The sequence below is a fragment of the Lonchura striata genome, chromosome 3 (assembly GCF_046129695.1).
Source record: "Lonchura striata isolate bLonStr1 chromosome 3, bLonStr1.mat, whole genome shotgun sequence".
NCBI classification, from domain to species: domain Eukaryota; kingdom Metazoa; phylum Chordata; class Aves; order Passeriformes; family Estrildidae; genus Lonchura; species Lonchura striata.
The window spans coordinates 94,408,534-94,426,174 of NC_134605.1; the positions used below are offsets into that span (position 1 = coordinate 94,408,534).

General features: G+C 37.8%; 1 protein-coding gene across 2 annotated transcripts in view; it reads right to left on the reverse strand.

Annotated features, from left to right (window-relative positions):
• Nucleotides 1-17,641, reverse strand: part of SH3YL1 (SH3 and SYLF domain containing 1) — a 47,195-nt gene that overhangs the window by 27,372 nt on the left and 2,182 nt on the right. For both annotated transcript variants that reach the window (XM_021551260.3, XM_021551261.3), the window contains exons 2-5: nt 6,274-6,384; nt 5,147-5,260; nt 4,574-4,638; nt 1,921-2,033 (exon numbers count right to left, since the gene is read on the reverse strand). In XM_021551260.3, coding sequence (XP_021406935.1) covers nt 1,921-2,033; nt 4,574-4,638; nt 5,147-5,260; nt 6,274-6,384 — 403 coding nt within the window. The remainder of the gene's footprint in view (nt 1-1,920; nt 2,034-4,573; nt 4,639-5,146; nt 5,261-6,273; nt 6,385-17,641) is intronic.

The window sequence follows — 17,641 nt, forward strand, 5'->3', positions numbered from 1 at the left end:
CAAACAGAAAGAAGATTGCTCTGGACTTTGTCCAGCCAGTTTTTGAAGAATTCTAAGGATATAATTCCATAGACACTCTGAGCAACCTGTATCAGCACTCAATTTTATTTGTGTCAAATTTCTTTTTCTCATATCAAGTCAGAACCTTCCTTGTTTTGATATGTTTTACAGGGTTGTCTTGTCAGGCAACCCTGTAAAGAACTGGGGTCTGTCTTGGTGATGTCCTGTTGGGAATGCAGCCTCAGGTCTTCTCTCATGAGGTTCAATAAGCTGAGCTCTCCCAGCCTCATCATTCACATGTTGCATTTACCTGGCCATTTAGGTAGTGGTTCACTACATACACTCAGGTTTATAAACAACTTTCTGCAGGGCTAAAACTCAACACAAGGCACAGTCTACAAAACGTCAGGTGAAGGGGAACAATCTCTTCTCGTATCTACTGGCTACAGTCCTGTTCATGCAACCCCCTACACAGTTCACTGCTTTTTCTGTCAGAAATCAACTGCTGGCTTAGTCCCTCTGCTCACCAGGATGCCAGCACCTTCTCTGTAGGGAAGCTGCTCAGTCTGACAAGGGGGTTCATCCAAATAGGAGTGCAGAACTTTGCACTTGTCCTTGTTTAATTTCATGGGGTTTCGTGTTGGATTTTTACATTCTCTAGGTCCACTGCTTTGAATGGTTGCCCTACCCTGAAGTGCCTTGGCTGCAAATCCTGGTTTGGAGTCATCCACAAACTTAAAGATAATTTTTTGCAACTGCTCCTCTAGGTCACAGATAAAAATACCAAGCAGGAGAGGTCCTGGAAGAGTCTCCTGAGAAATTCTAAAGAAATCTAGCTTTAGACTTCAACATAAACCATTTAGTCCTGCTCTTCTAATGTGATGATCCAGTTCTTTAATCTGTTTGCTCATCTTCTCACCCTGACACCTATGTTCCAGCTTTGACATGTTGCAGGACAGCGCACTGAATGGCTTTGTAGGGCAGATGATATCTCACTGCCCTTCCCTGATCCACAGATATCTCTCTCTCTCTCTTCTGTGCAATAAGCATCATCTTTTATTTTGTTAAAAAATATTAAAAACCAGCAGTAAAAAAGAGTAAGCATAAGGAGGCACATATTCCATAAGCAGGGTCTGAGGTAGCTGGGCTTGGTAAGCCTGGAGAAGACTTGGGGCAAACCTAACAGCAGGCTTCAAATACCTAGGGAGAGGTAACCAAGAGTATGAAGCCAGACTCTTTATAGCAGCATATGGAGGAAGAACAAAATACTATTGACATAAATAGAATGAAGAAATACTTTGACTAGATGTAAGGCAGGAGAGCTGAACAGTAGAGCAGGTTGCCCAGAGAACCAAGCAGTCTCCTTCATTGGGGATTTTCAAGATACAACTGGGAAAAAAAGGACTGAGCAACCTGATCTGAAGTAACAGACCTTGGTTTGAGCAGGAGGTTGAAACAGCAGTCTTGCAAGGCTCATTTCCAAGTAAAATTATTCAGTGATTATTTCACCTCATTCTTCAAAGTAAACAGCTTAACCACTTAAAGGTTTAAAAGAAATAATTTGGTGTAATTTTTATTTACTGTTGGGCAGATCTGTGGTGACAGAAAGCACAGATCCATATGTTACTAAAAATCATAGTTCCATCAGGCATAGAAGCACCTGTGATCTTGATTGAGCCTAGCCAAACCGCCTCCTTCAAAAGAGAGCAAATCTCAAACACTTTCCTTCTACCAATAAATGACTTTATCAGGAAAAAAGAAAAAAAAAGAAAAAAAAAAGTGATTGGCAAGAACAATATGGTCCAGTCAGGATACAGGTTGCCCAGATTGTGCTGTTAACATATTAAAAAAATACCACATCAATGTGGCTTTAAAAAATTATCTTCCATATATGCCTTATTAGGAAAACATATTACCCACCTTCCCAGAGGCCCAATTGCCACAGTAAGATTTCCTCCAAGTGTAAGATTTCCTCCTTTGGCAAAAGCTTCTACTGCTCTTTCATGATTCAGTATTATCACTAAATCTGAGACCTATAAAATATCAAACAAAAGTACTACACTTTTTAAGAAGAAAGAACAGCACTTTCTTGTAAAGGATTATTTTGAAATAGCTTTCATGAAAAAGTTGATTCTTTTTCTGCAAGGTATTTTGAATGAAAAATCCTTTCAACTACTTTTTAAATCAAATTTGACTGATTTTTTTCAAAGTGCTGATATGGTCAGTATGTGATAAACAAAAGCTGTAAGAGAAACTCTATGTTAATTCAAAATTCCTAATTGAAAATTTCTTATTTTCCATAGCATATACAATTATGAAGACACATTTTCAGATGTGAATCATTTTGATCTTTCAATAATTAAACTAATGAAGGCAAGACAGAACTTAGTAAACAAAAATTCTTGTCCAAAGAACAAAAACCAAAAAGGTGCTATTGATAAAACTGTATTTTCATGACAGGAGTTTTATATATTTGTGTGTGTATATGATTTATTAATTAACTTTTTATGACTTGAATATGAGATGTAGTCAGTTGCTTCAATAACCTATTAACCTAATAATTGAAGAGGTAGCAATATACCCAAGGACTACTGCACCTGATCTTTCATCTGATGGACTTGACTGAAAGTCAGGTTCAGAAAAAAACTTTCAACTTACCCCAAATTCCAAACAGCGACAGCAAGGAATACAAGAGGAAATACCAGATTATTTGCAAAACAAGGCTGGCCTAGAAGTATTACACACAGCATAAGAGAGGTCTTTGTTATTAGCCCCCCTGGTAACCTCCACCCCATCCCAAACAGAAGATGACTACAGGAGCAGTTTGTGAATATCCAGGGATGGAGGGAGAACATCTATCAGGATACTGCTTCCTCCACTTACCCATTAAGAGGATGAATCCATTGTTAAAGATAAACTAATCCATAGTGAGAAAGCCTTGAAGAAAAGCGTTTATATAAATTTTAAAACTGGTTCTTAATTTGAAGTACCAAGTCACTGTGACTTCTGAGTGTGATCTCCGTCTTGTTTTTTAAAAGCACCCATAAGTATCACTACAACTATGTCAACTATAATCTCTCCCACAGGAATAAATTTCACCTAGATTCTAAAACATATAAGTTTATATAGGACTAGAAGAATGCTGAAATGGGACTGTAGGCTCCTAAGTCACTCAGGTACTTTGAGTAACATATATTTTCTAGAACAAATAAAAGAGATTGTGTTATAATAACATCGGTAAGGAAACAGCATTTTGTAAGCTGACTAAAATTTCAAATGAAGGGCACAGTATTACTCAGAGAAAAGCCCCTCTTTCAAATAGCTTCTGTATTGAAATTATTTAATTCAGTATCAATAGGAAATGTCTACATTATCTAAAATATCAGGTGGGGATGATTAAAAGAAAATTTTCATAGATTAATCAAAACAGATGAAGAGGCTTAAAAGGAAAGAAAAAAAACCAAACCCCACAACAAGACAAACTCTGAGGCTCAAACTGAACACTTTATAATGCATTCAGATTCTGTAGTCATGAAAACCAATGAAAATCCCTTATAAAAAATAATGATTTTGTATTCACATCATCCTTTAAAAAGTGCATGCAACAATGCCTGAGATCACACAGTGAACAATGAGGAGAGAATAAAATATTGATCTATTGCTCAGTATGTGAGTGCTGGCTGACTGGCTGCCAGGACAGGGATAGAGGTAGATGTACTGGGGACTGGCATGGATCACCCAGATCAGCTATACATGATTCTCCTGATGAGCACAATGCCCACTGCAAGAGATCTTGTTGGCAGCGTATTGTTACTCTGATTTTCTCTGGGAAATCAGCAGAACAGAAGCTAAACAAAGAGAAGGATGAGTCTTGAGGCTAGTGTGGGGAAGCAGAGAAAAGATGAAAACATACAAGTGTGCAGGAGCTGTGAGGAAGAAGAAATGGGAAGCAGAGGCAGAGCGCTAATAGGGCTCAGCTCACCAGGGTTTCTCTGAATGTGTTGGGATTCCTTTACTTTAGCATTTCTGCTGGCTGGAACTGGCTCCTTTTCTGTAGTACTCCTTCAGGAGAGGCATCACCAGTTTTGGTGCTTTCAAACTGAAGGGTCATGTCAGTAACCACAAGTGGGAGTGGGAAATGTGTGAAATACACTAAGTGGAGTCCGTTTTACTCCAGTTCTTTACACTACTTCTTGCCAGATGGAGGCCCTGTGCTCTTCAGCAAAGCATTTGACACACTATTATGTATAGGATGCTTTTTCTATTAACTTCAATTGTCTTATATGGGAACACTGACAGGAAGCTTTCCATAAGTGAAAAACTCAGTCTGCTAGAAGTGAGAAATCAAGGAAACTAGTGTCATGGCACTCTTTTTCATCTAAATGTCTTCTAGCAGTTTGACTGATGGGATCAAAACCCCTCTTTTGTTTGTCTTGCATAAACAGATTTCATAATAATATTTTTGTGCATAAAAGTAGATTCTACTATCTCACTAAAATTTAGATCTTTGTGAATGTATTTTAATTTCTTGCAAAAAAAGTTACCAACAAGTATTGCAAATGCAAAACCATACCTCAATTCCAATTTCAAATCCACCACCAAGACCAGCAATTCCTATTGCAGAGGGAGCAGACCAGGCTGTTGTGTAAAACAAGATAAATTTACGGAATTTTAACCACATATTACAAGAAATACTTACTTTATTATAATAGTTAAAAATTTTTACAAATTCTCTATGTAGAACTATGTTCAAAACCACTACAATAGAATCATAACTATAATGCTTTACTTTACAGGAAAGGATTTAAGAAATACAAACCCTCACAGTCTAAACAATTCCTTGTTAAAAATATCATCTACTTCTTCATAATCAGATATAATAAATTTTTCAAATTAATTTTATACTATGTACTTTTATATTTCATTATTTTTCACAAAGATACTGAAAGATTTACATTTGGTCAAAGAAAGGTACAAAGATTTGACACCAAAGGTGGCTTTCACACCAAACACTGTCACCTGTCACCTACTTGCGTGACTCATCACACATCTCCTGTTTTATGCTGTAAAAAAGAATAATGAAAAAATATATTTTGTCTCTTTTAATTAACTTCTCATGAAGTACAAAAGGAAAATATCCACTTACTTCCATTAGGAAGACGAGCTAATACAATTCCACTTCCCCCTCGAGCAGTCACCAAAAATCCAGCTTTGATAACAGACAAAACTGCAAGGCCTTTGGCTTTAGCTATTACATGAGCTGCAAACAGCAAAAGCATTTATTCAAGACCTTGTAAGAGAAGTTCTAAGAGAAGGGGGAAACAAAACTCAATATTTAACAAATATGAACACAGGCATCAATTAATCAAAGCAACAGATTAAAGAAAACTGCAAAAAAAGTTGAACTAATAATGACACCTCCAGCAGAGAGAACTGCAAACCCAGCTGCAGGTCACATTAGCCTGTGACAATCTATACACTGCCACAACTGCTCCACCTGTCCTGATTAGCTTGTACAGAATTAGTTTGTTTAGTGCCACACATTTTTTGTGTGAGTACCCTTGGCAAGATAAACAGAAAACAGGCAGTGAATAGCTGACAACCATGTCTCCACAAATTTTTGGAGGAGTCCGAATTTAAATAGCAGCAACATAGAGCAGCCTAACAAGCTTGCATCATTAGACAGTTAGTGGCAAATACTGATGTGTCATCATCCTGCAAATCTTGTTGCAGACCTTCCAGACCATAACAGTTAAGGATTCAAAAATGCAACCAGCAAAAACAGGTGGAGGAAGATACACAAACACAGAGTAACAACTGCAAAAATAAAGAGGACAGCAGCAAATAAGAGGGCTGAATCAGTATCAAAATGAAAATCACCCTGATTTCTTTGCTTCAACTTATTTTCATCTAGCTAATTCTAATCAACACAGATAATCAAGAGCTAGAGCTACTAGTCCAGGTTCTTCTCTTAAGAACATACATTTACAGGGTTTAGCATGAGACAGTCTATCCATCCAGGGGGAAGCCTTCCAGTGCAGGTACCTTGTAGCAGTAAACATTCAAAAGGTCTCTCCCAGTAAGTAACAGCGACCAAGATTACAGCAAACTAAATTACTTCCAAAATACTTTCAAAGAAGTTATGGCGCCTGAAATTTTCATTCATCCATCTAAGTCGTGGTCAGTGGGAACAGGGAATTGGTGAAGACAGCATGACTGCAACACAGGGAGTGCTGAAGGTTTTAGCTGAATCAAAGCCTTCTCTTTACTCACGTGGTATGATTTTATCTGGTCCATTTCTAGAAGTTATTTCTGTAAATTCTCGTAGTATTTTAGCAGCCTTTTTAGCTTCTGACTTCAGGTTGGAAGGTATAGGGTTATTCACTGTAAAACATGAAAGAAATAAATTATGGTCAGTTTAGGATATCTCATATGAAAAAACCAGTATCATTTGTATGGGAAAAGGGTTCTTTACAGAGAGTAAATCAAACAAACACAGAAAAAGCAAATATAAGAAGTCATCTTCTGCATCAGATCCACATTTTGTTTCTGACAGTTTTAACTGAAGACACCACTTAATAAAACACAAAAGCCTGATTCTTTTATGCAATATCTTTCTCTTGCACATGTTCAGAATCCACACTGACAGCAAGGGTGTTTGAGACACATCCTTAGTTGTTCCTGTCACTATTTATTTATAGGTTTATTGCACACAAATTTGTCTAATGCCTTTTCAAAACTGCTGATACTCTGCCATTGGAATTCCTGCAGCAGAGTTTGCCTTCTACTTAAAGAAATAGGTGCTCTATTTTAAATTAATCTGCTAGTTACAGTGAATGCCTGCTAGCTCAAGTATTGCAAGTTCTGGTGAATACCTAATGCATTCAATTTACCTACCACCTTCATCCTTTTACATATAGTCAAAGGCCCCCCAGCTCTTTCAGGAGTCTCAGCCAAGTTCTTAGTCTATCCTCAGGGTCATTGCTCCATCCCTGACAGCTCTAACTGCAATTCCCTATACCACCATCAACTCTGCTGTCCTTCAAACAGCGGAACTAACAGGCCACTGCTGAGCCCTAAAAGTTCACACCACTTCAGGATGCTTCTCTTACAAAGCTAAACATGTGGCATGTTCTGAAAGTGAACAAAATGCAGTGCAGTTTCTGACCAAGAAATTTTCTTTAGAGATCTACTTCCTGTTGAAAGTCTTACGAGTATATTCTTTCCAATGTGATCTAACATAAACCACTCATGTATTTCAATTGAGGAAAAAGCAGAGATTAGTGATAAATTATGTTTTACTTTATAAAGCTGCAGAGTACAGTAGCAAACACACAAAATCTTGAAATCTACCCTCTAAACTGACAAGATCATAAAGTCCACAGAAGTGTGTTGATTCATCATTTTCATCCACCAGATCGGTTGTCACTAGTTGACGACTAAACAGAATAAAGTATTATAAATTATTAGTATACTGCAACATTTTAAATACCATTTTATGTATGAATAGTAATGTTTCACCTGTAGATTTGCAAAAAGAAGCCTTAATGCAGTTAAAGACATAGGAGTCTTTATTATTACATCTACTAAAATCCCTCAGTCACCTAAATTATTCTTGTTTTCCTGTCTGGACATAACAGCACTCACTATTTCCAAGCTTATCAGAACCAAACCATCCAAACTAACTAACACATAAATATATTGCCAAACCAAAGATGCATCTAGTCTCACATCACATCTCTGAAAAAATTAGTGACACCATTTCCATAAAATTCTACTGTTCCTAAATTCACAAATGTATTAGAAAGACTGTGCATTGAGAAACAACATTCAGTCAAAAGTGGACTATTTTTTTAATTGGCATTCCCTGAACATTCATTCACCTCTTCACTCTGGGCAACATTTCTGCCCAAAGCCAAGAAGGTGAGGACTAAATACATTTGGAGGTTACATCAATGAAGCTTAGAGAGCAATTCAGCTCAGACCAAGTGAAGTGCATAGCAGCAAGTCAGCCAGGTTTCTGTCCAGGCTCCCTTGGCTAGAACACGATACACCTCCATTTTTCAAAGAGAAGAATATTCCTCTGGTATGTTCTCCAGGCAAGAAGGAAGATTCCAAAAACAAGAGAGATTTTGAAAGGTGAATGTCTGGATTAGTGTCCTCTGAGGCAGCTTGCAGCAACATTTTGCTTTGGTGAAGATGCAGTAAATACAACCTTGGTGGAGAGTTTGAAGTGACATCAGCCACTAGAAGGCTGTGCAGAAATATCAGCCTCTCTGGGAACAAAAGGAAATACATAGAATGCAACAGACTCTAAATCACACTGCAGTTATCAGAGTAGAAATATTAATTCTATCTCCTAATAATCCCTTCTCTTTTCAGAAATTAAGATGATAGTTAAGACCCTGAGTGTGAAAGGATAGGAGAAGGTGAAGCTCTAGGAGCTCAGGATATTCTGAAAAGTTCCTGGCATGTGAATTTTCTCTGACTGTTACAGTACTAAAATTGTCAAACTGCTTGCAGGAGTTTTGAACGTGCATTTCTTCTGTGGCTGGAAGGCTTCCCCAAGCTGGAACCTGGCCACATGGCAAGAGGAGAGGCCAGAGTAGCTTGAAGAAAACACGAACTCACAATTGCTTTTGCTAGATTAACAAACTGGGGTGGGGTAAATGTCTCCATTACTTCTGTTGCTCACACTTCACATTGCGCTTTCAAGGTCAGAGGGCAAACATGACCAGCATGTTGTAAGAGAAAAATAAGATTTATGTTTTTGTATGGAGATAAATTGAGGCAGTCCCAAAAAGCATATTGCAACACCATTCTGCTCAAGAAGGCACAAAGAATAAACCTAGCATATTATAATTTGTAACTAATAATTAACATTGTAATACACAGTGCATGTCCATTTGCAAAATCAGGTGACCACTTCTATATGTAGGTTTTCGCTTAAGATACTTTGCAAGTCTAGAGGTCTCAGGTTTGGGAAGGGTCATGTACCCAGTCTACCCAAAACACACATTTCATGGTACTTAATTTTTCACATGGTTTAGTAAGATTAGACTGTGGTAAAATGGACAGTTATGTGCCTGACCATACAGGACTTCTAGCAAAGTAATCAAGGCAATGAAAATAAGACCTGTACACTGGAGATAAAAAACACTGGGGAGATGAAAACACTGGGGAGTTAAAAAACATTACTAATCAAAAGCAAGCATTATCCAGCTCTAGATTAGAGAAATAAAATAAACTTCTGTGCTCCTCTCAAACTCTTCTTGTTTACCCATGCATTCCTTCCTCCTCTTTGCTTATCTTTGGCTAATCTCAGAATTTGGAAAAACCTCTCCAATTATTCTTCCTACTTTTTTACTTCCTGAAGTGGAAAAAAAAAAAAAAAGCAGCTCATATTGCATACAGATTAGAAGCGAAATCCCTTAGCTAAATCCATTGAGAAAATGAGGTGTTTTCAGACCTGAAAGTCTGCAAACAGGAATAACAGAGTGGGGAAAAAAAATCACAATACAGTTCTTGTAAGCATTTTCAGACTTTAGATTCAGAATTGCTTCAGAAAGACTTGATGGTTGCAAGCAAACACTGTGTACATGCCACTGTGCACATAGGAGCTACCATGTAATTGAAGATTTTTCAAAGCTGAACTTCAGGAGTCAGCAAAAGTAATACTGTTACTATCTCACTGTTCCTTCTCCTCTCAATACGTAACTGGTTGCTCAGAGCAACCTGCTCTAGTCCAAGGTGTTCCCATCTACTGCAGGAGGGGTTGGATTAGATGTCCTTTTTCCTCTCAGCCCAAACCATTCTATGACTTTTCTGCACTATGATTCCAAAAACTGTATTTTAAAATACAAATTTTGCATAGAAAATAGCATTAGTTAAGCAAATTAAAATTGAGGCATTCCCACTCCAACTTTCTAAAAGGTTTTTTCCCCTTTTTTGTGTGTGGGGTTTTTTTAAATTGCTTTTTTGGTCTTCTTTGGGTGGTTTTGTTTGTTTTGTTTAGTTTTTTGGGTGGTTTTTTTTTTTTTGTGCCACATAGTTTGCGGGTACCTTTATCATCAGGGAATGGAGAAACTGGAGAGACACTCATCTAGCTGTACTCTACAACAGCAAGCACAGGAAAGCTTAACTTATTATCCTCAAATCAACATCAGAAACTTCACTTTCTCCCTATATCACTTGTTTCCTCAATCATTATTTTTTCTCCATTCCTTGGGTAGCTGTTTCTTCTGCATTCTATAGGTAGTTACAGGAATTCACTCCTCCACTATCCTTTGCTTTTTCCCTTCCTGCCACAGACTAAAGTAATGCAGGATTATTTTTCTGGGCTAAGACACAGCAGGTGGATTTGACAACAGCATTCTCCCAGTTACTTTGCATGTGGCTAGACTTGTGCCCTTTCAGAAGCTGAGAAATGGATGATATTTCTAAAGCACAACAGAAGTACAGAGAGGGGAAAAAAGGGAAGAAAAAAAGAAAGAGGTTGAACATGCTACGAACTGAAGAGCTCAAAGCTACACCTTGTAGATAAGGGCTCCAAGTAAGATTTTAATTTAGACAGTAGCAAATATGAAAATTAAAGTGACATTAATTGGCAAGCAAAAATGGCAGAGGGAGGTATTAACAATGGGCAGGATGAATAAACCACCTGATTAAACACTTTCATGCTGCAAACCAACACAGTTACTCAAAGTGGTAACCATATGATTCTTTCTCCAGTGGCTCACGTTGAGTTCCTTTACTTACTTCCATAACATTGTTTAGATACTAAGGAACTGGCAGGATGCCTACAGGAGCCTTGAGGAACTGATGACCTATTAAAAAAAAAAAAAACAACAAAAAACAAACAAATCCTCACCCTGACCACAATTACATACAATATGATGCCTGATAAGCCCTGGCTGGACTCCCATTTTGGTGAATGCTAGAACCACAGTAGAAGAAATACAGGATTTTTATCACTGAGAAAAAGGGGAAGCTTGGCTCTCCCTCTTGGGCTATGCCACACTCAAGATTTTGTCAACAACAGTTCAGGATTACATAAGGACAGAGTCAACAATCAACACTAAAAAGGCAAAGTTTAATGGTTTGATATATAGTGTATATATAATATGGCTGAGGCCTGACTCTTGCCATTTGATTTTAGATCAGTCAATTTCATGAAACTTTGTCTAAAGGCAAAGAAAAGGCAAAGAAAATTATTGGTTTTTTAGTAAAAAAACACCCTAGTAAATCAAAAATAGCACAAATATGTCAGACAATTCAAAATTATTCACTTTTAAAAAAAGGACACAGAGGTTTGCACTGTGATGCAATGGTGTCCCCAAATACAATAGAAATAAAATACTAGAGTGAAGGCAGAGAAGTAAATTCTTGCTTCTATTATTTTAATCACTCTGTAAACAGACTACATTGTAAGTGGGATTTCTGTGACCTCAAAAATTATTTCAGCTTTTGTTGATCTATCAAATTATCCTCTTCTCCCTCAAGCTTGCCTTAGGATTTGGTTTGTAAAATTAGTTCCTAAGAAATTCATTTAATATTGCAAGTCTATTGAAAAAATCACATAGACACATCTGCTTTTTAACAAAAATACTGTATGAAATATTTAGACATAAGCAGAATTTCCGTGTTCCGTTTACCCCATCAATAACATACGTAATAACCGTGTAGCACTGCCTTCACTATTAGCTTTTAAGTATGCATATCTAATTGTCTGTTTTGTATTCAAGCACTGCTCAGGAAAGAGGCAACCAGGAGCAATAAGGCAGTAATATCTATCAGGAGGATACACTGACTGATGGATTTGGAATGCCGTGAACAGCAAATGCTCAGCTGGGAGCAAGCTTCATTTGCACTCCTGCTTGTTGTTGGAAGGAGAAGATATTGAGCATATGTGAGTCAGCAACACAAACCCCATGGGGGAATATCACACCAAAATTGATTAACTGCTTAATTTGTAAGCTGATGAGGCAAATGCGTCAGCCTCTAATTTACATTCTGACTAACAGTAATAATTTGCTGGCTGAACATTTGGTGAAATTATCTGAGCAAGGTGCATTAAAGAATAAATAAAGCCTTTTTACTTAAAAGCTATAACTAATTCTGATACAATCAAAATTATGCTGAGTATGAAGCCTAGTGGCATTACGAGACCCCAAACACCAAAAGTACAGTTTCAAAGAACAGTGACAAAGGGGAGAAAACATACATGTTGCCCATGTATGTTTGAGCTTTGAAGTATTTGATGAAAAGTGGTTTTGTGGGTTTTTTTAGCTACAAAAAGAAGAAAAACAATGACAAATACCTCTATGAGCCCCATACAGTCTTTGCTTTCACTTCACTAAAAAGCACAGAAACAGCACAAGAATATATTAAGGCATAGGAAATACCCATGGTTACATCAGGAACATCAGAGCTAAAAGGCTTATATGAACAGAGAACATTCAAAATTATGTACATTCTTAAACATGAAAATTTGCATAGTCAAGAAAAGTTAAAGAATAACATTTTAATGGGAGGGAGAAACCTGAAAAACAAGACTATGCAGCACTGGAAAAGGGCCTAAACAAGAAATTTCAATTTGGCACTACAGTTAAAGAGATTAAGGCAATTTTGGTTTCTAGGCAGCTCCAGCTTGGGATTTGTCTGGTACTTGGAATTCTTCGAACAGCATGCTAGATGTGCAACATAAGCATTTTGCCCAGCCCAAGAAAATGTGACGCAATACAGAGATGTGGATGACGAGCAGCAGCCTATGCTAAATATGTTTCTGTGAGTGTCTCCATTTATGACTTCCAACACTTGAAGCCAGTGATTGAAAGCAAGAATCCAGGTTAAGAAAATATTTGTGGAGTTCAAGGAAATAGCAGGATAAGTTGAATAGGAACCTACAGGAAAATAATGTTAAAAAATAAAGGCAATAACAACCCTCTTTAGTTGAAATCCAGCAGACTATTATTGTCAGAGCCTGAGCCCTTTACTCCTGGTTTGGAACCAACAGCAACAAGGAGATACTGTTTCCTCCAGATTCCAGGGACCATGAACAAGCAAAGGCTAAGAATGTACACTTTGAACATCTTGCTTATGGTACAGGCAAGAAGTCTATGAAAGCAGTAGCAGGGAATGGAAAAGCATTACTGACACACTGGTTAGCCAATGGGCAAGGTAATGCAATTCTGACATACACACCTTGAGAACAGCTACGGAGACATGAGACAATAGATAATCCATCAGTGTAAGGCAATGAAAGCAGAGCTGTAAAGTAGGAAAACAGGGTCTCTCTACAGTGAAGTTTTGCACTGTGGTCATGTATTTCTACCATGATCTTTATCACTTGGATTCCTGAAGTTTTACCAGCTTCCATGCTTCACTGCTTGTCAACAACACTGGTGTTAGAAATCAGTATCTGTCAGTGACATACAGTATGAGTTATCAGAGGGTACAAGTACTACAGTAAGCATTACATGGCCTTGCAGAGTGTCAGCTGAAATGCACTGGAAGACTCTAATGTGTGCTTTCACAACCCTAATGGTTTTTATACTGTGAATTAATGTAACTACACTTTCTTCCCTCCCCACCCTGGATTACAAGTTGTTTACTGGATGGCATTGCATTAAGCTGGCCCTGGTAGTGGTGAGAGGCAGAACAGACCAGAAAGGTCTGCAGACCCTGCAGCTGACAGCATACAGAAATCAAGGAGTTGGAAGTATTTTAAAGTTTACCTAAGACAGATGGAAATATATTCCAAACACTCTGGTGAGCTGAAGAAAAAAAAAGTGCTTAAAAATAAAGCTGAAAATTAAAAAAAACCACCAAACCCACTCTTACCCATGTTAAAACCAGCCTGGTTTTCCTTGTTTTACCTGCAATAAGCTGCTAAAGTTAGCTGCTGATGACAGCCTGTGCCCAGGAAAAACCTCATGAGCATACTGAAGTTACAACTAAATTCAGCCTTCAAGAATTCAAATGTGCAAAAGAAATGACACATAACAGAAGATAGCACCTTCTCTAAAAGGAAAACAGCCCAACAAGTTTATATTTCAAAGAGAAGAATCTCATAGACATTGCTATCAATATAGAAAGCTGAGATATTTACAGTATTTTGAAGAACTTTTTAATGAAGAACATTAGAATAAGAAATTATAATAGAATTTGCGAAGACTGTATTTCCACAATTACATATATTTATACATTTAAATTACATCAATTTGTGAGGAGGGAGGAATAACAAATGCCATTAATACTTCTGAAAACCCTCCCATAAACTTGCATTACATCTGCATGGTTACTGCAAGAAAGCTAAGAAGTCAGATAATAGTAGTAACACAGGCATCTATGTTTGGCATGCAAATACAAAATATGAAATCAACCCAAAATACAAAGAATCCCTAGTCTTTACTGGAAAAATAAGTATTTCAAGCACAGAAGGCCTTTCATTGATAGAAATGAAGTAATGGAGATAGATGAGCAGATTTCTTCCTTTGTTCTTATCTCTAGAAGTCTGTAGGTTTGAGTTTTTTGGGGTTTTGGGTGTGTGTGTTCCTATTACTATGAGTTATGGAAATTAAAATACTTTTGTTGTAACTCTAAACCTGAAGAGGCAAGCTGCCTCACCCCAACCTGCATGTGCACTATGTCTACCATTAGCAAGTACTCTCAGATGAGTAACTCTTCACAGCCTTTATTAGAGAGTCATTGAATGGTTTCTGTTGGAAGGGATGTGAAGTATCATCCAGTTTCAGCCCCCTGTAATGGGCAGGGACACGTTCTCCTAGACCAGGCTGCTCAAAGTCCCACCCAATGTGGCCATGAACACTTCCACAGACAAGGCATCCACAGCTCCTCTGGGCATCCTGTTCCCAGTGCCTCACCACCCTCACAGTAAAGAATATATTCCTAACACCTAATTTAAATCTTCCCTCTTCTAGCTTAATGCTACCTCTTGTTCTGTCACTATCTGTCTGAGTAAAAAGTCATCTTTTAGGCATCACCTCTCTCCCAGGAGTTGTCTCTTCTCCACACTGAACCCAGGTTTCTCAGCCTGTTTCTACAGGAGAGGTGCTTCATACCTTTGATCATCTCTGTTGCCTTCCTCTGAATTTGATCCAACAAGTCCACATTTGCCTTGTGCTAAGAACTCCAGAACTGGAAGCAGCACTCCAGGTGGGTTTTCATGAGAGCAGAGTATAGGGGCAGAATCCCTCCCTTGCCCTGCTGCCCATGCTGCTCTGGATGCAGCCCAGGGTGCAATTGGGTTTTCTGGGCTGCAGGGGCACATTGCCAGCTCATGTCCAGCATTTGTCTGCCAGAACCTCCAAATCCTTCTGAGCAGTGCTGCTCTCAATGAGTTCCTCTCCCAGTCTGTACCTGTATCTGGGATTGCCTTGACCCAGGTGCAGCACCTTGTACTTGGACTTGTTGAACTTCATGAGGTTCTCATGGTACCACTTCTCCAGCTTGTTGAGGTCCCTCTCGATGGCACCCCATCGTTTGTATCAATAGCACTGCTCAGCTTCATGTCATCAGCAAACTTGCTGAGGATAAACACTGAATATAAGTTTAAGGCTTTCGGCTATGACTTTTTTAAAGGAGTAAGTAAACTTCATAGTCAGGTTTTGATGCTGGTGTCTTCTAAGCACAGGTATTTTGTAAACTTAGGCTTACAGAGATACAAATTGAGATGTTAGCTGAGGACTTTTTGGAAAGCAAAACAAAATTTATTTGAAATGCCATAATTATATAAAATAACATATCCAAAATAAGCTTAGGCTTTGCACAGGCTATCTGATATAAATTATATGGTATGAAATGTGATAAAAGTAATAATGCTTGTTAGCTGTATCAGTATGACTACTATCATGAAGTGTTGAAAAGTATGAAAGATTTTTGATCAGCTCTAGTGTTTACAAGCTGCCTTTTCAAATCTTGCAACCAATTATGTATGCGTTTCTAGACTATGGGAGCTCAAGATCTTTCACATGAAATATTCATTCTGTTAATGTAAAATAATCCTACAACATGTAAAAAACCCATGTCCCATTTGGTTGTGGCATAATTTTTATAACTTTTTTCCACTGAGAAGAAAGAACTTAACTAATTCAAACACAAAGTTGATCACTTTGTAACGTTATGTGGTATCAGACCTCAGTCCCATGCTGAATTTTCCTTGAGAAAAGCCAAGGAAAAAAGCCCTGTAACACAGACTCCTGCCTTATCAAAAGCATTTGACAAGTTGGGTTCCCAGCAGTTTTTGTATTGAAGTCAGCTTGGAGAAAATTCTAATTAGAGATGCAGAATTTTCTCTCGTCTCCTATTCTGATGAAAGCTGGAATACGTGAGGGTAAAATGAGAGTGACAAAACCAAAAAATGTACTTTAAAGAAAAATGTCTTTCCCTTGTAGATGCAAGATGTTTCATCTAGGTAACGTTCCTTATTTCTAAGGAACTGTGTTGTGTGAAGAGAGTTGATACCTGCCTGAGGCAGAGAGGATTTGCTCCAAAAAGTACATTTAGACATCTGTTTGGCTGCACAGGAGGCAGAGTAGTGGAATACCTGTAGCTAAAAACTTCAAAAATTCTTATAACTTTTAGCAATTGCAAGAGTACTAAAATCCCAAAGCCCACGGTTCTGTAACCAAGTTGTAGCTTTTGCATTAGAAGATACTGTAAGCACAAGTGGCACGAGGCAGAAATCACTCCATTTGTGCAAAATGAATCATAAAACACCATCTTCAAGAATATAGATATGACAGTGATGTACTCTAAAACATGCACAAAAGGCAGAGTTGTGCTGGGGGTTGTCCGAGACTCATGTGTGAACTCTAGCAAAGAATTTGTACTACAAGAATTGCAGACTTTGGCTCAAAACATGCCACCACACCTATCTACCCTACACCCATGCCCCAGGATGCTGTCCACTTGAAACCCTTCTAGCAAGTCTTTCATATACACTTATTATAATATGTTGGATGTGTAAACAACTGACACCAAAGAGGTCCTACCTAACAAGTAAGATAAGTAGCATGACTGAAGCAAAGTCAGAGCTACAAAGTCAGTTCTACCTGTCTCATGTCATCTTAATACAGGAGCTGGTATGATGTGTGAAATTGAGACATCAGGGTAAGGGGAAAATCCCAAAGGGAATCTTAATTTTGACTTGTTAACTGTATTTTAATAATGAAGAATAAACTTAAAGGCAACCCAAGTAGATTAACATTATGACCCTTTGCACATGAAAGCTTTAACTAAAACAAGGCTGTTTTTATACAAATATCCTAAACAAACATCTTGTTTATCTTCTCATCAAGGCCGGAAGTATAGAGAGAATAAAAATCTAAGATGAAACCCAGATGTACAGTACAGAATAGCGCTCTATGATACCATGAAAAAAAAATTAACTACCTAAGCAAAATACAGACTCTGCTTATTTCCCAATCAATACTGAACACTTCTGTCAAGAAAACTGTCACCATCATTCTGATTCTCTCATTTCCACACTTCATAGATGTTCCAATTCACTATGTGCATGAATCAAATCTTAGAGGTCAACAATTCCTACAACTAATTAATTACTACAATTAATCAAACAAGAAACATTTCTTCAAGCTAAAGGGAATAAACCTTTAAA